At 42.9% G+C, this 23,152-nt stretch overlaps 1 protein-coding gene across 11 annotated transcripts; it reads left to right on the top strand.

The window, feature by feature from the left end:
* The first annotated feature begins 7,981 nt into the window (after nucleotides 1–7,981).
* On the top strand, nucleotides 7,982–22,176 carry SCOC (short coiled-coil protein). Of its 11 annotated transcripts, none has more exons than XM_071753809.1 (4): nucleotides 7,982–8,111; nucleotides 18,973–19,053; nucleotides 19,154–19,237; nucleotides 19,778–22,176. In XM_071753809.1, exons 1-4 carry the CDS (start codon nucleotides 8,048–8,050, stop codon nucleotides 19,918–19,920), a joined length of 372 nt encoding a protein of 123 aa, XP_071609910.1. In that variant the 5' UTR covers nucleotides 7,982–8,047; the 3' UTR covers nucleotides 19,921–22,176. The 11 variants fall into 11 exon arrangements, with proteins under 11 accessions (XP_071609910.1, XP_071609912.1, XP_071609911.1 ...); XM_071753811.1 differs by having other exon boundaries at nucleotides 7,984–8,111; nucleotides 18,973–19,047; XM_071753810.1 differs by having other exon boundaries at nucleotides 7,994–8,111; nucleotides 18,976–19,053.
* Nucleotides 22,177–23,152: the final 976 nt, after the last annotated feature.

Below are 23,152 nucleotides of genomic sequence, written 5' to 3'. Positions count from 1 at the left end.
CCAGCTTTGGTGCTCTCTGGAAAAAAAAATTTTTTGCCTGGGTCTGAAGAGATGTTAGAAGCATTAATGCTCATGGCTAAAGAATGTGCAGGCTAATAAAACAATTCCTTTTTTTTTTTTTTCCCTTTTTTTTTTGGAAGCTGAACAATTTATGGCAGAGCATTTTTGAGTCTTTGGGTTTGGCATAACTGTAACAGCTTCATTCCTTCCTTCTTGAGTAGTTTACTTGGCTTGGAAATGAAATTCATTCACTACACTTGGAATCATAGAATTTTCAGGGTTGGAAGGGACCTTTAAGATCACCCAGTTCCAACCCCCTGCCATGGGCATGGACACCTCCCACCAGGGCTCAGAGCCTTGTCCAACCTGGCCTTAAAAACTTCCAGGGATGGAGTCTCCACTTATTGTTTTATCTGTTCCCCTTCTACTTTCTCACATCTTTTGATCTGGGAAACTTGGGCTCTGGAAACCTTCACCCCAGTGGGATGTGATTCCCACCCAGGAGAGGGGGCAAGGGAAGCTGCTCAAACACAAGAGATAATACTTCATATAACAACCCTTTCCATAATCTGAATTTAAAAAAGAAAACAAAGTAAAATAAATATTTTTTAAAAAGCAACCCACAACAACAAAACATTAAAAACCCCATAAAAGTACCCAAGCTTGATAAAAGATTTTTACAGAGTGAGATACAGGAATAAAGTAGGTCCTGCACCATTGAAGTGTTGTGACTCAAGGAATAAGACTTAGAGTAATGCAATTTTTCCTTCAGACATTCAGATACTTCTTATTTGGGGTCAACTTCTGCCAGGGCTCACAGCTATCAGTCTTTTAAACTTTCATTCCTTATCACCACTCTTGCATTTAGGAAAAAAAAAAATCTCACATAATTTCAAAATTTTTTTAAAGAAAACACCAGCTATTTAAGAATCATGATAAAACTAAGATCTGGGCAGAATTCTATAAAAGTCACTGGGACTTTTACAGAAGTCACTGGGACTAAAAAGCCCATTTTATAGCAGAAAAAAAAAATGCCCAAAACTCTCTTCCTTCTCCAGAAACTTTTTTCCATACATGAGGTACCTCTTAACTGAGGCTTCTCTCCTATTGTATTATTACAAGTATTATTGATCATCAAGTCCATTATAAGCATTATAAGCATTAAATAATTCATTTCTCCAGACTACAGCCACGGATACCACCAGCAATAACCTTCCAGAAGATTTGTACTAATGAAAAGCCAGCACAGCTCCAGCTTAAGCAGACAATGTCCAAGAATAAGCAAAACACAGATGATTGAAATCCCACTGAGGATTTCTGTGGGTCTCATACAACGAGCTCAGAGCTTTAGAAAGCAGGGATGTGACCAGAGGAAATGCCTGGTTTTCAAATGAGGCATCTGTATCCAAATGTCAGTAATATTTGATAAAGCATGGGACTGGGAAAAAAATACATTTACATGCATGGACTTTGTCCTTCTCATTATCAGCTTTTTAGTATCTGACTGCTGACTGACTGACACTGAGCTCAGCAGCCCTGTTCAGGCACTTTGGGGAGCGTTTTGGGTATGGACAGACCACGAGGCAGGCAGCAGGAAACTGACAAACACCAAACTTGGGTTTGCTCATAAATTGTTGGGTTTTTGAGATTATGCCTTGTACTCTGGATTGCCAGGAAGCTGAACAGGAGCCAGCAGTGTGCCCAGGTGGCCAAGAAGGCCAATGGCATCCTGGGCTGGCTCAGGAACAGCGTGGCCAGCAGGTCCAGGGAAGGGATTCTGCCCCTGTGCTCAGCCCTGGGGAGGCCACAGCTTGAGTCCTGTGTCCAGTTCTGGGCCCCTCAGCTCAGGAAGGAGATTGAGGTGCTGGAGCAGGTCCAGAGAAGAGCAAGGAGGCTGTGAAGGGATCCAGCACAAGTCCTGTGAGGAAGGGCTGAGGGAGCTGGGGGTGTTGAGGCTGGAGAAGAGGAGGCTCAGGGGAGACCTCATCACTCTCTCCAACTCCCTGAAAGGAGGTTGGAGCCAGGGGGGGGTTGGGCTCTTTTCCCAGGCAACTCTCAGCAAGACAAGAGGGCACAAGAGGTCTCAAGTTGTGCCAGGGGAGGTTTAGGTTGGACATTAGAAAGAATTTCTTTACAGAGAGGGTGATCAGACACTGGAATGGGCTGCCCAGGGAAGGGGTGGGTTCTCCATCCCTGGAGATATTTCAAAAGAGCCTGGATGTGGCACTCAGTGCCATGGGCTGGGAACTGCAGCGGGAGTGGATCAAGGGTTGGACTTGATGATCTCTGAGGTCCCTTCCAACCCAGCCAATTCTATTATTCTATGCTAAGATGTCAGCTGAAAGAGAGAGGGAAATGGAAGAGGACACACCAGGAAAATACAGGTGGGCTCACTCACTGCCCAGTCACTGCCTGGTTTTACAGCAATCGTAAGAGAATTAAACTTTAAGGAGTATTTGAAGTAGTCTTAAGCAGCAGATTTTTTTTTTCTTTGATTTAGTAAGCAAATGTTCTCCAAGTCTAGACAGGCACATGACAGGAAATCTGAGAGTAGGACGGACACATATGAAGGAAAGTGGCTCTATTTTAAGACAGGCACACCAGATGTTACAAACAAGTCACTCATTTTCAGAGAGCAGATCAAATTTTTAAAAAAGTTCCTCATGTAGAAAAGAGCAACATGCATGCATTTATCAAAATTAAATGCAATAAGTGGCTGGACATGAATGCAAGTGGGGAAGGGTATCAAGTGACTGGTTCTGGATGCAGCCTCAGAAACAGTATTTGCCATAATAATAATAATAATAATAATAATCACATTTGATTGGATTACATGCCCTTGAAGTGTATCTCAGAATCTGCAAGACCATCTCAGCCACAGCATGGCTTGTAAGTGCCTTAAACTGGTAAGTGGTGAGTGAGGAACTGGGAGGAAAGAATACCCACCTGGGTGACTTTCCAACAAGTATAAATCTACCTCAGTTTACAGGTTAAAGCTGCAAATGACACTTTCAATACACTCCTGTCACCACCTTAGTAAACTGCTGTTCTGCAAGTAGGTTCCTGTCATCCAGTGTCAGTCAGACCAACTTTGAACACCCTGTGAATTTACTGCTCTGATTACTGCTTTATTAGCATGCACTAAACACACAGCACTGTTCCTTGCTGTCAAAGTTCATTAAAACAGAAATGCACTGGCAGCTGTCATTTCCTAACAAGGCACATCTTTTTAAAATGCTGGCTTTTACTGAAAGTGTGAAACTAATACATTGGGTGCATTTTTATAATGTTTCGTGTATGAAAAAATAATCTGAAACACTTTGTTGTCTGAAATAAAGTACTGGCAAGTTTATACAAATTTATATTAGCCAATTGTATAGCCAGAGTTGGATTCTACTCTTACTACTTTTACAAGCTTATTGTCTTGAAAAAAAAAACCCAAACAAAAATATTCCTTTTGATTTGTAAGTGTGCTGACTTAAAGCAGAAGGATACAACACCTCCCAAGAATGCAGAACACAATGTCCTATTTCAGAATTCCTTAGTGGCTGATTTGATAGCCTGCACTGTTTACATTGTATCCATCCCTGTTTGCAAAACTTGTCTTCTAATACCCTGTGTGATAAGAGCAGATGAAGGCATGAAGTTTGTGAAGTGCAACCTGATGGAAGATTTTACACCCGTGTGGCAACCAGGGTGTAACCTATCCAGAATAAAATTACTCTGGCCCAGAGCTGGAGATATTCTCTGAAATCCATACGTACCTTCTTTTACTTGAATGTTTTTCTGACTTAAAAAAAGACCTTTTCTATTATTGATACTCAGAAAGTGTCAGAGCAACACCAGGCATCTCTGTACAATTACACCTGTGGAACAAGAAGTCTGTGAGGTTTTGCTGAGTGGTACAGACAGCAAAAATTACTCTCAACTGAATGAACCTCCCCAACCCTAACCTCCTGTCCCCATCCCCACTGGTCTGTCTTGACTTTCTAAGTCAGAAAAATATTTAAATAGAGCCTCTGAGATGTGTTTACTAAAAGGCAACATAGCTGTGGACTCCCAGCGATGATAAATTAACACTGGAAAAAAAAAACAAAAGAAGAAGGTGAAGAGGGCTGTTGAATATTTTGGTGTTGTACCTCACTTCATACATGCAAGGCTGAGCAAAAATGAGTGGTTTTGAAGTCTGCCTTGACTGGACTCACAAGCACTGATAGGCTGATAGTTAGAACAGGAGCTGCAGCACATGCTGGGGTTTAGCTAAAGCATCCTGTACATCTCCACTCAACTCCGAGCCAAATTCCTTCTCAGGTCACTATTAAATAATTTTAATTAGAAAATAGTTATATGGTCCTGATATTAAGAAAAATGTGAACCAACTACCAGGCAGGTTTAGCCACAGTGTTTTAAATCTAAAGACCTGATCCTCCTGTAATTGTGTCCTTGACATGATGTTGCCTGATGCACTACAAAACCCTGACCTTGAAGAATCATTTCAGTACCAAACCTGAAGACATTCCTGAGTGTTTATCTCCTGCTTTCATGACAATCCTCTGCAGACAGCAATCTGCTCATCTGCTTCTTATCAATATTCATCAAAACTGGGCTACCACGTGGCTACCTCAAGTGATGCTGTGGCTATGAAGTCAAACAAAAGGCTCAGGGGAGTGGTGGGAGGAGATGCTGTCCCCACACATCCCCGACCCTCAACCCCCTCTGAGAGTTTTTGCCACCTCTTTTAAAAGGCAGCCAGAAGCTGATAGGTACTGCTCAACCTCTGCTCGGAGTAATGAAACCTTCAGAAAGATGAACTGATATTTTATGACCAAATTAACTTTTACATTAATGTCCTTCACCCCGGTGAAAATAATTCACAAGAGGAAATCGCTAAACTCACTGTGCTCTGACAGTTAATTCCATTACACAGCTTTCTTTTAAGCTGGCCAGAGTTCCTCTGCCTGCTGCTGCTCCTTTCTGTTCTTCCTTAAGAAGCAAACGTGATGACAGCAAGAAATCAGTATATTTACAGGGCATCTCTTATCCAAAGGCCTAACTTCACCAGTAAAATATCAGGCCATCACCAAATAACATGTTTCTCACCACAGGACTCAAATACAGGCAAGCTACAGGTATGATTCTACAGTGCCTTTAAAATGATAGAACACAGATCTATGTTTAATTATGAAGAATCTTTGGGGCAAGAAAGAAACAAGATCATGCCCATAGAGTTCTCTTCACAAAACTCCATCCCTCTCCCTGCTAGTACATGAGTCTCCATTTCCATGAGCAAGCTGTGTAGGTCTCCTACAAACCCAACTGGTTCCCAGCTCCTCATGAAAAGTAAAGACCTCCAGTACAGCTCCAGAGTCCCACTGTGGTTCCCTTTTTATATACATGGATGTTTCATCCATACATTTTGCTCTCTCACCTTGCACGAAGCATCCAAAGTCCTCTTGGAATCATCCTCTCCTTCACCCAGGGGAGTCTAAGACAGACTTAACAGGCTGTTAATAAAATACAGCCTTTAATCTCCATCACTTTTGCTAATGGCTTTCATCTAGGCATGAATAACAACAACACAACATCCATATTCACCAGGCTACCAGGAAAGTCTGCCTAAAACTAGCTAATAATTTACGTGGGAATTGTATCTAGAGAGGGAGCCCATATGGCCAATATGATAGAACAATATTGACAGAGGAAAGAAAAGTTAATTAAACCTTTTAGATGAGGGCTGCATAGTTCAGACAAAATACAACCCATAGTTTCCCAGGTGTAGAAAATTCACAAAATTCAGATGTAACAAATGATATAATTGCACCTTGTTTTAGAATCATAGAATCATAGAATTGGCTGGGTTGGAAGGGACCTCAGAGATCATCAAGTCCAACCCTTGATCCACTGGTGCGGTTGCCAGCCCATGGCACTGAGTGCCACATCCAGGCTCTTTTTAAATGTCTCCAGGGATGGAGAATCCACCACCTCACCGGGCAGTCCATTCCATTGCCTGATCACCCTCTCTGTAAAAAAATTCTTTCTGATATCCAGCCTAAATCTCCCCTGGCACAACTTAAGACTGTGTCCTCTTGTCTTGTTGAAAGTCGTCTGGGAAAAGAGCCCAACCCCCCCCTGGCTCCAACCTCCTTTCAGGGAGTTGGAGAGAGTGATGAGGTCTCCCCTGAGCCTCCTCTTCTCCAGCCTCAACACCCCCAGCTCCCTCAGCCTCTCTTCATAGGGTCGGTGCTCAAGTCCCTTCACCAGCCCAGTTGCCTCCTTTGGACCTACTCCAGCACCTCAATCTCCTTCCTGAGCTGAGGGGCCCAGAACTGGACACAGGACTCAAGCTGTGGCCTCCCCAGGGCTGAGCACAGGGGCAGAATCCCTTCCCTGGACCTGCTGGCCACGCTGTTCCTGAGCCAACCCAGGATGCCATTGGCCTTCTTGGCCACCTGGGCACACTGCTGGCTCATGTTCAGCTTCCTGTAAAAGGATCTGCCACCAAAGGATCTGCCCTTTCAAAATGAGTTGTTGAAATGCTTCTTGCCTGAGAATGATAAGAGACATAATAAAGACAAAAGATCAACATTTTTTTCTAAGTTTACTAGCATCACCTTTGCAGCATGCAGCATGCTGTACTGATTCTGATCCATGTGAAAAACCAAATAACTCTCAACAGAATTCTGAAAATGTAAGATGTGGTTGGTTTTCAGTAATCTCTGAAGGCAGCTGTCAGTAACCTCACTGACACCAACAGAAAAGCTTAAAAACCCTGAGCAGGTAGAGGATCAGAAGAAAAAAGCTGAAGAGCAGCATTAAATGTCTCAGCTCTGCAGGCTGCACCAATTCTGATGTCTAGTCTTAAATCCTTTGCCCTGCAGAATGACATGCATTTACTTTTGTACATAGAAGCTGTCTCAGGAGTCCAAATCAAGATTTTATTTAAAAATATGAAAGGCAATCTGTAAATTCTGAGAACCATCTTATTCTATAGCTGGTCAGTGTTTCACAAAGTTTAGTGAGCCTTCAGAGTGGTTCCTAATTACAACTAAGAAAAAATAATTTGTCAGCATCCTAAATTTGCAGCCTTTTTTTTCTGAAAACAGATGTATAAGTTAAAAGACTTGTAGATTCTGAAGATGCACCCCCCTAAAAATGAAGCACTTCCACTATTCACTGTAATGTCTTTAATCAAGACCAGGACCATTTATACTTTTAAATTGATTGCAACCATCTCTATTCCAGGATTCTAAAGGAAAGCAATTTCATGAAATCATAGAATGGTTTGCACTGGAAGGGACCCTGAGGGTCATCTAGTCCAAGCCTCCCCTGCAGTTAGCCAGGACAAAGAGGTTAATTTGAGGTTAATTTATACTTTATTTATAGTTCATATGTTCAAACTATGTCAAATTTCCTTTAAGAAGCACAAGAAGACTACAGGGAGGTTTTCTTTGAACTTGATTTCTCTTCCTTCTTCCTGTCTCCCATCACAGAGCACCACACACCCACTCACAAATTTGTTCACATTACCTGATTGCTTTTGATGCAACTGTTCATCTAAGTAAAATTATATTCCTAAGTACTGGAAAATCACATTTTAAATTTGCTGCTCCCGAATCTGCCCACTGCAATTGCCGGGACTGTAAGTAACATTTTTTCAGAATGATTTCAGTTACTTTCCTTCTTTCCTCTATCAAAAAACTCCAACAAAAAAACCATACACAGCCCTGAAAAAAAATCAGCAACAAAGAAAGAGCTGGGGTGAGCACACAGATCTTTCACAGAAAGAGCCTGCAGTAAGAGTGTTTGCTCAGCACATATCTGGCAAAGCACTTGGAACTCAGAAACCTTCTTGCCTAACAAGTTTCAGTAAAGAGCTCAAGGTTCAGACAGAGAACACAGAGTAAGAGGTGTGCCAGCAGTATCTGGTAACACCTGTGTGCTGGACTCATTAAAGATTTAACCAGGAAAGTCACGTGCAGACTGAGACATGGCTGACAAAAGCCTTTCCCCATGCACCTCTCAGAGACTTTGAAAAAAAGGAAGCAAAATGGAGTTACCTCTGGATGAGGAGGATGGCACTTTCACCAGCATTCCTTTGGCAGATGATTCGGGTAAGAAACTACAATAATCTGCTCATTCAACACAAATTCCATAGGCTGAATAAATTTGTGGATCCTCCTTACCAGGAACAATGTATTTTTAGCAAATGTTCTCAAGTAAAGGTTTCTAGTTGTGTAGTTGAACAAACCCTGTGGTTAGTTACAAAGTGAGGTTTTGGGGATACACAACTCCCACAGTGTTCACATAACAGCAAATGTTATTATGCATTTGTCATCTGAGCACATCCAGTTTTTTGTTATTTAGATAGAAAAAGTTACAGAAAGGTTAACTCAATAGGTACTATCAACAAAAATACAGATAATGCTTCCCTTTCCTCTTGAGGATGGAAAAATAATCTCTTTGACATACTCTAGTGAGAGCTCACAAGAAGTGATGCAAATTGGTAGTAGAGATAAGCTGATCCATTTAAATCTTTGCTATTAAGCATTTAATTGTTTTAACAGAAACTACAAAACCAAAGATTGCCTTCCCCTCCCTTTCCCCTACTCTCATTTCCCAGCTTTCTCTCTTATAGAATAAAAATTATTTGGAATGGGAAGGAGGATTGCTCTACACTCTGGAAAAATGAAGTTAGTTAACATGAACTGATACAAAATTTTTTTAAAGGGTCTGGCCAGAGTTATCAACTTGATCACTTCAGAATGGCTGCTGTAGACCTGTGCTGATTTACAGCATCTAGCAGGAATCTGTATTGCTTGCTAATGAATTTAATGAATATAAGTCCTATTTTCTTTGTTGGATTTTTTTTGTGTGTGTGTTTTGGTTTTGTTTTTTGGTTGGTTGGGTTTTTTTCCACGTGTTGGTTGGCTGGTTTTCAATGTTGGTGTTTTCTTATTTAGCTTAAAGGATGCTATTGTATATGCTATCTTTACCTCCTATATAAATACAACTTTCTAGCAATTTCATATTAGTGTGAGGGTGTTGAACCAGATGTTTGAATGAACTTCATTTATACAGAATACAGCTTAAAATCCTACCAAGATGTGGCTGACCCAAACTATTCCCAGTAAGATAAACTGGCAAACCTTGGTCCAGGTTTTGCAGTGATGGAGAATTGCCCTGACAGGGAATCTCACCCTTTCCCTGCAGAATGGTCTGGAACAGTCTGGAAAAGTTATCCTATGACTCTGTTTCATAACTTGCTGCACATGGTGAGAACAGATGAGGGGCAGAAGGCAGTGGCAAGATTTCCTGGTCTTTGTAAGGCAGGAGCTGAGTTAGGGATGATCCACAATACTGGATGGGTGGTTTTGGAATATTGCTGCTTAGCCCTTGGGAAGATGTCAGGTTCTTTAGAAGGGAAACACCCACTGTCTCCTCTAGCACTCCAACATCAGCTTGGGAAATGTTAATACAGGTAAGAAAACAGGCACAAAGGTATTAACTCACATACAAGCACCAAGTGACACCAGATACCAAGGTATAGTCACTCATGCCAAGCCCTGACAGATGGCACTGACAGAGAAGTAGCTGCTCAGCAATAAATAAGGTTCCACAGGGCCTCTGAAACTGGGCACATCAAATTTACTGGAATCTTGACTGCTGTAACACATTCAAGGTCAGAGAAAGCTCATGTCACAACAGAGAAATGACCACAAACAGGGTTCTTTATGCAAGATCTGCTACCAGTGTCAGAGCTTTCCCCTAGTGGAGAAGAGATGGAGGCATCCACCCAAAAGTAGAGAGAAATTCAGAGTAACTGAAAATCAGTCTCCTGATCTTCAACAGCAAGACAAGAGGGCACAAGAGGTCTCAAGTTGTGCCAGGGGAGGTTTAGGTTGGAGATTAGAAAGAATTTCTTTCTGGAGAGGGTGATCAGACACTGGAATGGGCTGCCCAGGGAAGGGGTGGATTCTCCATCCCTGGAGCTATTTCAAAAGAGCCTGGATGTGGCACTCAGTGCCATGGGCTGGGAACTGCAGCGGGAGTGGATCAAGGGTTGGACTTGATGAGCTCTGAGGTCCCTTCCAACCCAGCCAATTCTGTGATTTTCAGTCAAGCTTGAAGGTATAGAGGGAAAATACAGTGAAGATACATAGTGAACATGATAACCCTGCTCCATTTCTTCTGCCAGAGGACAACAACTGAAGGCTAGAGAGAAAGGTAAAAAGTTCCTGACTTAAAATGGGAAGAGACCATCATATATATTATAAGAAAGTTTTCCTTTACCTCTCCCCCTTGAAGTTAAGCTTGATTACAGTAACTGCAGCACAGAAGCTGACAAACAGAATGGGTCTTACAGCTGTAAGGCTGGAGAACAACATCCATTCCAGGAAAGCAAAAACAATAAAAGAATCATAGAATCTTAGAATCTTAGAATCTTAGAATCTTAGAATCTTAGAATCTTAGAATCTTAGAATCTTAGAATCTTAGAATCTTAGAATCTTAGAATCTTAGAATCTTAGAATCTTAGAATCTTAGAATCTTAGAATCTTAGAATCTTAGAATCTTAGAATCTTAGAATCTTAGAATCTTAGAGGTTGGAAGGGACCTCGAAAGATCATCTAGTCCAACCCCCCCTGCCAGAGCAGGGCCCCCTAGAGTACATCTCCTAGGAACGTGTCCAGGTGGGTTTTGAATGTCTCCAGTGAAGGAGACTCCACAACCCCCCTGGGCAGCCTGTTCCAGGGCTCTGTCACCCTTACAGTAAAAAAATTTTTTCTGATATTCAACTTGAACCTCCTATGCTCCAATTTACACCCACTACCCCTTGTCCTATCACTGGTCACCACTGAGAAAGAAAAGAAAAAGCTTTACACAGTGAGAGACAAAAAGATTCCCCAGGATGGACAACAGCAAGCTCAAGCAAAGAATAAATAAACTAGACTGTAGATCATAAGAGGACTTTGCCTGAGGATGACCTGAAGTTTTAGAAGCAAGTGTTCCATAATTAAATTTTCAGTAGCATCACAAAGATGCACTGCTTTTAATGAACTCCAGAGCACTTGTAATTGCATGGAACTTTCCCTTAATTTCTTAAAGTGTACTGGAAAACGTACTAAACAGACAAGTAGATCAATGTGCCATGTATGCACAGTCTGAAGCATTATCAGAATACAGTCTCCATATCAAAGTTCATTTTATACAGGGAAAAGTCATTGTGGCAAAGCACCAGGGGTGTTACTGAGCCTGATTAACTGTATGCAGTACCTGAATATTTAATAGCTATTGCCCTTTAAGAACTGCAGCTTTTCTCCATGTGTTAAGTACACAGGTATTAAAAATAAATCACTTCCATGTAAATCAAGATGAAGACAATATAGCAGCAAGATGGAAACTTCTTGATAAGTATTTTAATAGCAGTTTCAAGAGCCCATGAAATGAAGGAAAGCATTCATGAACAGCTTTTGTGAAAATATTTTCACCTTTAATGAAATAAATACCTTTTCATTTAGGAACTTGGAGCTCTGAATACAGTTCCCTCAAAAACTGACCTAAGCAAACAAAAGCACAGAGGAAATTAAAACAAAAAATTACACAAAGCAGTAAGATGATGCCCAACAGCTGTAAATATTCCCTTTTTGTCCTTCAAATTCATGCTCTCCAAGTATATCAAGGGCTTCTTTCTTCACTGAGAAGAACCTAGAAAGTTGAGTTGCTCAGTCTATTTGGAAGCACAATCCTGCAAAAGATAGGATGCAGCCATGCTGGAAGGCAGGACTCTTCAGGGTTAAAGAGAAAAAATTATTTTCTAAGGCTCTTTGTAGATTTTATAAGAGATGGGATTTTTTCCTCAACTGCCTGCTAACAGGTCACATCATGTGATGAGGTCACATTCTCATTTTTGACATACAGCACTTCCAAAACAAGCACAAGAAGTAAAGCCATGGAAAATAATTAGATCAATGTGGGCCAAAACAGCTCCTCATTTTGTGTAATTTGATTTGGTTAAGAAAAGTGCAAACTCAGAACTACCCAAATCTGGCAGAAGTCTGTAATTGTACATTTGGAGAGGGATATGGATAAGGCTCCAAAAGCCTTTTGAGGTTGGTCAGAAAGAGTAGCAAAGTTTGCAAAGAATTCTGGTGTAAAGCAGCATTAGTTGGGAAAAAAAAGCCAAACAGCTTCTCAAAGTCTGTCTGTGATTTCCACTGAGAAACTAAATGATGAAGAATTGATGTAAAGGGTTTTGTGAATTAGTGCTGCAAGAAAAAAAGGACTATGCCTTTTGGGTTCCTTTTCATAATTTTCTTTGTGACAATTAGTTACAGGAGGAATCAGTACAGTTCAAAGAGCAAGCTCATCTCTGAAACATCCACAATGCTTTCTTTTGTCAATGAAAAGGAGAATACATTTCTATTCTAGTGGGGAACAGTGAAGCCTCTGTCATCACCCAGCTTATGCAGGCACTTCTACAGCCTGAAATGTTGCCAAAAAGGAAGTGAAAGGCTTGTTGGTTTGCTCTGTGTACCCTGGAAAAAGCAGGATGTACACCACAGTATTAGAAATAAAACATCTGAAAATGTTTGTCATTAGCAGCAATGGCTAAGAATCTGAGTCCAGAGCAGCAAAATTCTCTCCTGTAGTTTTGTAACTGCACTCAGAAATGCATTCAGGTTAACTGGTAATGATGCTTTATAGCCTAGGGAGATAGCTGCTATTTTAAGCAAAAAATGCACTTTCAGTGAAACTGAATAAATTAATTCTTTTAGCCAGCAATGTCAGCTAGTTTCAGGAAAGCTTAATTGGAACTTAACATACAGGTAAGTACAGATAATTGCATTTGCAACATGAACTTTTTTATTCCTAGAAACTGAATTTAGACTACAATATTATGAATGCCTCCTCTCCTTTAACCAAACGTCTTCGAAAATATAAAATTAATTAGTAGGAACAAAAGGGATTAGCACCAGTTCCTCCTGCTTACATCCAAGTCAGTTTTGACACATTTGCTCTGACACATTGCTAAAAACTACAAGCTCTCTTTACAATTCTTCAGACAGAAAATCCATTTACCTGTAGTGAGTGATCTAATGTCTGGTGTAAAAACCAGTCCAATAAAACAAACAGTGGGACATTACTTAGGGCAGTGCTGAGGTATTTCCAGTAATAAAGAAAACCCTCTTATTTTAAACAGCAGAGTGGCTATTAGTCTGCTGCTATGCTGCTCTACAGGAGAAAGCAATTCCCAGCATTTGTGAATATTATTTAATATTCTTTATAAGGTATGTTCTCTGAAGTAGAGAGCAATAAGTTTGTAACGAAAGTGAAAAAAAAAAAAAAGCTCTGTAAACAGATGTTGTGCCCTGTCTCTCAGCCTTGCACTGCATATTCCAAAGATTCAGAGTGTAGAGCCTCAAAGCTAAGCTGATTTACTCAGAGTTACATGTAATGAGTATTTACCCCAGTCATTTTGCCCCTCCTGGGGAAACCACAGAGGAGCAAACCATGCCAGATCCCTGTCAAAGAGAAACCAGCCTTGAGAAGGATTGTTTCAGGTTCTCCTAAGAACAGCCTCCAGACAAGACTTGTCCTGCTAACAATGGAAAATTGCTAACACAAGAAAAATACAAAATACTACAGGTTGTTAAAAGCAGGAGTTGCTATGCAGGGGCTCAAATGGGCCATTTCCAGCCAAAGGGGACACTAAGCACACTCCTAAAAATTTGGTGACTCTCCATACATGCACAGGGGCACCTTCCCTGGGACACATTTTGCATTATAAAGAAATATATATCCACTGGTTTGGATATAAGTCCCTACAGCTTCAAATTTAAAGTACAAAAAAATTAGTTATATTACTTAAAGCAGGATAGGCAAGATAAGGAATTTGGAAAAATTTTGAATTTGGAAAATTCCTTATAGGTCTGTGATACACTAAGCCTCTGGTTTTTTGATTGATTTCTCATAGAAAATACTCAGGGCTGAGGGCTTTTTTCTGTGCTGGGTTTTTTGTTGGTTTTTTAAATCAGCTATTTAGAATCTTGGGGGTGACTTAGTGCTGGAAAATAGAGGCCAGGCTAGGAAGGTGAATCTTTTTAAGGGAAAGCAAGATGAGCTAGGCATTCTCCCCATGGAATTTCCACCCAGCAGCATCAATCCAACACTCTTGGGCCCTGGGCTGTGCACAGTTGCTCAGCACTTAGGAATATTTCTCTTGGAAACCGTAGGATGAAGGACAGGGCAAGGAAAAAAAGCAGGATTCATGGATGTTGCTGTGATAAGGAGTTGGGACATAGGCCACACACATTGTGGCCCAGGAGCATGGGCCAGCTGCACAGTCCCAGATACTGGGATAAAGGGATTAATCTTAAGCACTTACAATAGGAAGAGGCATTGTGTGAAATCCATGAGGACACCATGGGCAAACCTAAGGAAGCATCTGCACAACTATTTAGCACCAACCTAATAACACTGAGGCACTGCCTAAAGGAACCATCTGTTCCCTCCTCTGCTGAGTGGAGGCTCAGATGAATGCAATTTTCTCTAAAGGAAAACCCAAACCTCTCTCACAGGGGTTAACTTCCAAAAACGGAGTTTCAGCCTGGTGCTCAAGCTCAAACATCAGAATTAAGACTCAAAAGAAAGTGCTACAGTCAGAAACAATGTTGCGAAAGTAGGATGGACCCAACAGTACACATCCCAAAAGGAAACAGGAAACCCAGCAATTTTTGGAATTACAACTCTGTTTTGGCTACAAAAGCATAGTAGCCAGTTGTTTCAGCCTGCCCCATAATGTAATGCCAAAGGTTTTCCCACTTTGCTAATCTGGGGACAGTCAAGACAATAAACTGCAAATGTCAGGCAGCAAGCAAAGGGGAATTTCTGCAGCAGACAGGAGCATTTCCCCAAGATTACCCTGCAGTGTTTTTTTGTTTTCCTCTTTCATAAAGCACAGCAAGTTACTCACCAGGTAAGCAAGCTCTGCACCCCTCTGTATCCACCTGCAGATTCTGACCTGGAAGTCAAAGTGATGGAGAGAATCAGCAGAGCCTGTTGGTTGCCAGGTTTGCAGCCAGTGCAGCAAGCAAGAGCAGCAGGGTGAGAAACACCTGGGATTTAAATAAAACAGCAATCAGTGTTCCTAAAAAGCTGCTAAAGCCCAGCCACCACCTGAGAGGACTGCTGGGAGGGGTTAAGGAGGATTAATTACTTAATTACATTAATGTAAGAAGTAAATTAAGGGAATAAAAAACAACTGACTACAGGGCTGTTTTTGCATAACTTGAGCAACATTCAGTTCAATCTGAATTTATCTGATCATGAGGTTTAAGAAAGTTTTTAATTAACACAGTGTTAATAATGTTGTGGAGAAGATGTAGGACATGAGAAAGACAAACTTTCTGAAGTGCATTAAAAAATACAGCAGAGGGCACATTTCCCAAGCATTCCCTTTATCTTCCTGAGTATCTACACGGCACCAAACTAATTATTTATAACTGGATATATTCCTGCACTATACAGCTAGGATGTGGATATATTTCACTGCAATGTATGGTTCAAGCTACACAGTACCTATAAAGAGACTACAGGGTATGCAGTGCAGCCACTCGAGGGAAGCCTCTAAAATTACCTCGAGTCCTGAATAATGACTGTACATGGACTACCCTGTGAGGTCCAAAGTGAGGACCCTGTGCCAGAGTGATTCTCAGCAGGGAATAATTAGGGAATGGTTTGAAGGTTTGAAGCCAAGAAGGCCAATGGCATCCTGGGCTGGCTCAGGAACAGCGTGGCCAGCAGGTCCAGGGAAGGGATTCTGCCCCTGTGCTCAGCCCTGGGGAGGCCACAGCTTGAGTCCTGTGTCCAGTTCTGGGCCCCTCAGCTCAGGAAGGAGACTGAGGTGCTGGAGCAGGTCCAGAGAAGAGCAAGGAGGCTGTGAAGGGATCCAGCACAAGTCCTGTGAGGAAGGGCTGAGGGAGCTGGGGGTGTTGAGGCTGGAGAAGAGGAGGCTCAGGGGAGACCTCATCACTCTCTCCAACTCCCTGAAAGGAGGTTGGAGCCAGGGGGGGGTTGGGCTCTTTTCCCAGGCAACTCTCAGCAAGACAAGAGGGCACAAGAGGTCTCAAGTTGTGCCAGGGGAGGTTTAGGTTGGACATTAGAAAGAATTTCTTTACCCAGAGGGTGATCAGACGTTGGAATGGGCTGCCCAGGGAAGGGGTGGATTCTCCATCCCTGGAGATATTTCAAAAGAGCCTGGATGTGGCACTCAGTGCCATGGGCTGGGAACTGCAGTGGGAGTGGATCAAGGGTTGGACTTGATGATTTCTGAGGTCCCTTCCAACCCAGCCAATTCTAGGATTCTATGAAGCTGCTGAGATGAGAGCAACTCTGAGGAGTTACCTGGGTTTCCATGTGAGGTGATGCCGAGCGCTGCAAGATCCAGGAGCAGGGAGATAAATCCCAGGATTCTTGATCTGGACACTGCTGTGCAGGAGGCACATTGGTCTTCCAGAATAGAAGTAGCTGGGCCAGGTTTACACGGTGCTGAACCAGAGCTGGCAGGGAAGCTCCTCACCCCCAGAGCTCCACAGAGGAGAACCTGAGGGTGAGACAGAACCGCAGAGCCCTCAGCTCTGGCTGATGGTGCTCAGGCTTTGCCAAAATTCCTAAACCTGAGGGGTTACAGGACAGACAACTCCTGCATTTTCTGAGCTGCTTCTGAAGAGCACGGTGCGATCAGGCCCTGGCTGAGGAGCGCGGTTCTGAACCGCTGGTCCGGCATGTGCCTGCGAAACGTGCTCATCAGAACCACGGCGGGGTTTTTAATGGCGTGCTTAATTGTCACTTCCATTGTTTTACCTGCAATTCCGTGGGATTGAACGGGAAAGTGCTGCGAGTGATAGAAACACCCGTGAGGAGGGCAGAGAGGTGAGGGGGGAATCTGTCAGAGTGGGTGCAGAGAGTGAGGAGAGGGGACTGCCCCCACGGGTGTGAGTGGAGCGGGGCGTGTGTGTGTGTATGAGTGTGTCTGTCTGTGTGCGTGTCTGTGTGTCTCTGTGACTGTATGTGTGTGTGTGACTGTGTGTCTGTGACTGTATGTGTGTGTGTGACTGTGTGTCTGTGTGTGTCTGTGACTGTATGTGTGTGTGACTGTGTCTGTGTGTCTCTGTGACTGTATGTGTGTGTGTGACTGTGTGTCTGTGTGTCTCTGTGACTGTATGTGTGTGTGACTGTGTCTGTGTGTCTCTGTGACTGTATGTGTGTGTGACTGTGTGTCTGTGTGTGTCTGTGACTGTATGTGTGTGTGACTATGTCTGTGTCTCTGTGACTGTATGTGTGTGTGACTGTGTCTGTGTGTCTCTGTGACTGTATGTGTGTGTGACTGTGTGTCTGTGTGTGTCTGTGACTGTATGTGTGTGTGACTGTGTGTCTGTGTGTGTCTGTGACTGTATGTGTGTGTGACTGTGTCTGTGTGTCTCTGTGACTGTATGTGTGTGTGACTGTGTCTGTGTGTCTCTGTGACTGTATGTGTGTGTGTGACTGTGTGTCTGTGTGTGTCTGTGACTGTATGTGTGTGTGACTGTGTGTCTGTGTGTGTCTGTCTGTGACTGTGTCTGTGTGAGTGTGTATGAGCACCGGCAGAGGTGTGACCCCTGCAGAGGTGGTGCAACCCTGGCAGAGGAGGTGTGACCCCGGCAGAGGTGTGTCCCCAGCAGAGTTGTGACCCCATCAGACGTGTGTCCCCAGTAGAGGTGTGACCCCGGCAGAGGAGGTGTGACCCCATCAGAGCTGTGACCCCATCAGAGGTGTGACCCCGGCAGAGGTGTGACCCCGGCAGAGGTGTGACCCCATCAGAGCTGTGACCCCATCAGAGGTGTGACCCCGGCAGAGGTGTGACCCCGGCAGAGGTGTAACCCCATCAGAGTTGTGACCCCATCAGACGTGTGTCCTCGGCAGAGGAGGTGTGTCCCCATCAGAGGTGTGACCCCATCAGAGGTGTGTCCCCAGCAGAGGTGTAACCCCGGCAGAGGAGGTGTGTCCCCATCAGAGGTGTGTCCCCATCAGAGGTGTGACCCCATCAGAGGTGTGTCCCCGGCAGAGGTGTGTCCCCGGCAGAGGTGTGTCCCCATCAGAGCTGTGACCCCATCAGAGCTGTGACCGCCACTCCGGCCCCTCCCGCCCCTCCCTCAGGGTCCGCGGCCCCGCCTCTGGGTGCGCGCGCAGGCCGTGTGGCAGCGCATGCGCGGAGGAGCGGGGGGGGCGCGGAGCTGCGGGGGGTCCGGGGCGCGGGGCGCTGCCCGCAGGGAGGCGGCGGCAGCTGCAGGTGAGGCGGCGGGACCGAACCGGACCGGGCCGGCTGTAGGGAGGATGATGTTCGAAGGCGGATGTGGGGTGAGGTTGGGGGTGGCGAGGGGGGAGCCGCGGAGCTGCCGGTGGGTACTGCGGGTCCGGCTCGGCCGCGGGTCCGGCTCTCGGGCGCTGTCCTAACCCGTTGTTGGAGCGAAGGGCAGGGATGCGGGGATGGGGTGGGCAGGATGCGCTGGGAGAGCCCCGCAGCAGTCCCGCACCCTCCTGCAGGCCTGGTGTCCGAGACGGGGCTGCCCGCGATACGGACGAAGAGGGGTGGGCCATGGAGGGGCCCGGCGGCTGCCGTGGTTCTGTAGGTGCCCGTTCCAGAAAAATCGGTGCCGAGGAGGCGGCCGATCCATCACTGAAACGCAGCGTTATTTAATGCAGCGGAGAGGCAGCTGGATCAGTAGTTGGTTCTGCAAACTAAACCGTAGTTAGCCCCAGAATCCCATCTACCGGCCCCCTAAGGCTCTAGGAAGAATGATTAAAGAATATTAAAAAAATATTGTGCCTCAGGTGCTGCCTTTTCAACACCGATTAGCAAAGTACATCTCCCCCCCAAATTCAAAGGCAGCTCCATCAACAGTCGCCTCAGTGGGTTTTTGTTTTGTTTTTTTCCAGCAGAGCATCCCTCAGGAATACTCTCCTCAAGAGCAGAAAGAACCCATTCTACAATGATGAATGCCGACATGGATGGTATAGGTTCTTCTTCATGTTCTTGTTTCTCATTGTTGTTTTTTCTATTTAATATAATTCCCAGCTATTACAGAGGTTGCATTAAAGCTCCTATGATTTGTTGCAGCTGTTGAGGCTGAGAATCGGGTGGAATTAGAAGAGAAAACACGGCTTATTAATCAAGTTCTGGAACTGCAGCACACACTGGAAGGTTAGCAGTTTGACACATCAGATTTTTGCAAGCAAAAGAAGAGAGCCTTAATGTTCTGCCCTACCTTAGTCTGGGGCTAGGAAGCATGTCACTTATGTAGTTGAAGGGACATAAAGTCTCAGATCTACCTTTTTTTTTTTTTTTTTTTTTTTTAAGCAACACAGTATTTGTTCAACCCCCTAATATACACCAAGCAGAGGAGGTGACATTATTACCTTTCCCAGGCTCAGTTGCTGACATCTTTGAGTCTGCTCATCACTGAACTTCTGTTTCCAGGCAGTTTAATTTGCAAGAACTTAATTAAAAACTCGAAGAATAAAGATACAGACTATCAGTAAGTGTGTCAAAATACTGTAGTACAAAATAATACAGGAAAAGATTGCTTTAGGTAAAACTTGAGAAGAACAGTGTTTTACAATACACTGTTTCCCACAGTAAAAGTGTGAGTAGTTTGTAGACACATAGAACATACTCATCATTGTATGCAACAGTGCCTAATATTTTTCTTATCATATTTTTCTTATAATATCACCTTCGCAGATCTCTCAGCACGGGTAGATGCTGTTAAGGAAGAAAACTTGAAACTGAAATCAGAAAATCAAGTTCTTGGACAGTATATAGAAAATCTGATGTCAGCATCTAGTGTTTTCCAAACAACTGACACAAAAAGCAAAAGGAAGTAAGGGCTGACTCACAGATGATGTCGTTGTATTGCTGCTCTCTGTTTTTGTTTTAATTGGCATAGGCTACATGGGCAAAAATAACTTAGTTTGTGGCTTTACTAGATACCTGAAGGTTATAAATTTTGGTGACAAACAGAATTAAGAACATTATAATGAACAGGAGACATAATTTTGTGTATTGTTAAGATTAAGCAATGTGTAAATGTAGTGTAGAGACTTACTGAACTTTCATAATTGTTTTAAAAATGAGCGTATCTTGTTAAAAAATTTATTCCATTTGTCAGGTTAAGCAAAAGTCTGTTGGCTCTCTGAGGCCTTAGGGTAGTGCTCTTGACTAGCAAAATAATAGTCACAATATTGCATGGAAACCTTATTTGATAAAAATATTCCAAGTCTAACTGCATCACCTTTTTCACCTCAGATATCTGTAGATTACTGTATAGTATTGTCCATAGCTCTGCAAAGCACCTTGAAACAAAAACTTATAAACCCAGTTAAGGATTTCTATGAAGTAGTAAAAGTGTAACATTATTTACAGGCTTGTATAAAGAAAAACAAAGATTTTTTTTTTGCAAAGGGGGGAGCAAGGGAAGAGGAGCAAGGATAAGCAACTTGGTAAAAGTATAAGTATAGTATAAATACAACATTACTTTCAGGCTCGTATACAGAAAAACAAAGATTTTTTTTGCAAAGGGGAGAGCAAGGGTAGAGGAGCAAGGATAAGCAATTTACATCAGGGAAATACAAAACTGAGGCAGCATCAGAGTGTTTGTAAGATGTGCACTTCAAACCATTTTCACTTTCCTGTTTCCTCAAAGAATCACCAGGCACAGCATCATGATTTATGTTTTTCCTGAAGTTTTTTAGTTGGACAATGAAGAGTTGAGTAAAAACCTGAGTAATTGTCTTTAGAGAAACAGGTCAGCAATGTTCCTCATGCTCCTTGTGAACAATCTGCAGTGAGGAACTAAGAAAAGACTTTTCTTGCCACCTTTTACTTTTCTCCTGAAGTGCCAAACTTGTCTCTGCTTCAGGCCTTAGAGCAACTGTTTTCCTGCTCCCAAACCTGAGCTTGAGTGTCCCTTGGGGCACTGCACAAAAGCACCTATGGCAGTGGAACAAAGCTGGCTTTTGCCTCTCAAACATGTGCTGCTCTGAGCAACGTTTAGTATCTAGGTGCCTGGTTTTTTTTACTGGCTTGGCTGTTTGTTAGCAGGTTTTGTAAAGGAGCTCAGTCCAGGTTAGGGATCTGAGCACTTAGATAGAGGCAGCATGTCCAGCATGATCAGTATTAGTGGAGAGCAGAAGCTGAAATGCTGTTTTAGCAGTACTCAGTTGCATCTGTTTCATCTTGCCAAATAGCAGCATTACAGACTTATTTATGGAAGTCTGTGTCTTCAATAATGAAGCCATTGTACTTTTCTTTTGAACAAAAGGAAAATACTAGGTCACAGTGCTCTTTCAGTCTTGGGATGTATTCCAGAAAATAAAGCTGTGGAATTCAGTGGATGTCATAGATTAAATCCCTCTCACACCCCCTGTTGCCTGGCAGCTAAGAACAGCAGTGTCCCAAGTCTGTGTTTCCCCATCCCAAAGGAGAGGGCTCCCATTTCTCCACACGGAAGAGGACTGCACAGCACTCACTTGAGTGTCAACAAAGTCAAATGACTGCAAACAAAACACTAATAGTTCAGTCTTGAGGTTTTTTTTACAAGTCTGAGTCAAGAATCCTGATAATAAAAGTAGTTCTACCTACCAAGGCACAAATGGATAAAACTGTTTGTGTCATGGGGTTCTGTAAATATTCAAAATTATTTTTAATCTTCTAAGGATTACTCTCTCACTTTACTACCTACTGTAACTAAATTCATCCAGGAATTGCTAGCAGGTAGAGTAGCTCACATGGTTAGTTCAAGGTTTGAGCATTAAAACTTGACCATCCCACCAAGCACTTGACTTGTAAGGATTGCACTGCAGCCATCCTGACTTTAAGGTCACATCCCAGCACATCTGCATCCACCCTGCAGTAACAGAGCACGTGCTTGTTAGGACTTCAGCAGTTTCCCCAAGATCAAGCTTAAAATCATGGTTTTGTATTGTAAGATTAAACAGTGATATTTTATCCACTGCTGTGTATATAGTAGTCATCTCACCTATATACCATTTTACATCCCACTACTGTGGCCTTCATTTAACTTATGAACATTTTAAAGATGTTGTATTTCTGACTTTACACTAAATAAAAACTTGCGTCTCGATGTTTGGTTTCACGTTTGTAAATCTTCAAAACTTCTCCTACCTATCTGGAGTCAAAAGGTGAAAAAGTGCTAAGGAGATCCAAAACCTCAAATCCCCAAAGCTTTGGTGTTTCCCCCCCCATAATTACTTGCATAGCATTAGATCAAGCAAGCTGACAGGCAGCAAAATGTCTTTTGTTTCCAGGTTATTTGAGTCATTAAGTCACTATTAAAGGCCTTACAGAGTCAGTGGGACTGCAAACAGCACCCTTGAGTCCTGACCTCACAAGACCTTTTTGCCAGTAATACCTGGCTTATTTACTGAAGTACAAGCAAATGTGTTGAGGGGACATTAATCAAGACTTTATGGGAAACATGTTTATAAAACTTAAGGTTTTAAAAAAAAAAAACAGGGTTTTATAAAGCCTTTTAATTTGTAAACCTTATGGAAGATGAGCATCTGCTGTGGTGTGACCAATCCCTGGACTAAATATATCACATCAAACAAAGAATGGCAACTGAAAACCCCAAACGAATTAAAAAAACACCCCAAACACCCTAATGATGTAACAATCCCAAAGGACTTTTACAAGGCTCAGACAATATTCCTTCAAAAGGAATGTAACAGCTGAAATGCTGTCACTAGCAGGATGTCACATTGGTAACAGCTTCTACCTATTGCTGAAATGTCACAGGCAGGAGTCTTCACTTCTTACCTTTTTGATGCAGACCCTAAATAAAGAGGAGGAAACTTGCATTAAGTTTTCAAAAACCATCAAAAGAGAAACAAAAAAACCAGAAGCCTTCCCATGTAGGTCACACAAAATAAAGAGGCCAATGCAATTAACTTTTGAATACTTCAACACAAGCACTTGGAGATTCTGGCTCCTTCTTTCTGGTTAGTTAAGCATTCATTTGTTGGAGATCTTCATGGAATTCTTGTGACTTATTTGCTGTGAAAATACTGTTTCAAGTGCTTCTAGCAAGGCACAAAA

This window comes from Heliangelus exortis, chromosome 10 (genome assembly GCF_036169615.1).
Source record: "Heliangelus exortis chromosome 10, bHelExo1.hap1, whole genome shotgun sequence".
Lineage (NCBI taxonomy): Eukaryota > Metazoa > Chordata > Aves > Apodiformes > Trochilidae > Heliangelus > Heliangelus exortis.
This window is presented reverse-complemented; position numbering and strand designations above follow the sequence as displayed.

Coding starts and splice junctions, on each gene's coding strand:
- SCOC (XM_071753805.1), top strand. CDS start 18,241: ATGCGCGGAGGAGCGGGGGGGGCGCGGAGCTGCGGGGGGTCCGGGGCG. Junction 18,326..18,972: donor GGAGGCGGCGGCAGCTGCAG/GTGAGGCGGCGG, acceptor GTTTTTTTCCAG/CAGAGCATCCCTCAGGAATA. Junction 19,238..19,777: donor ACTGCAGCACACACTGGAAG/GTTAGCAGTTTG, acceptor TCACCTTCGCAG/ATCTCTCAGCACGGGTAGAT.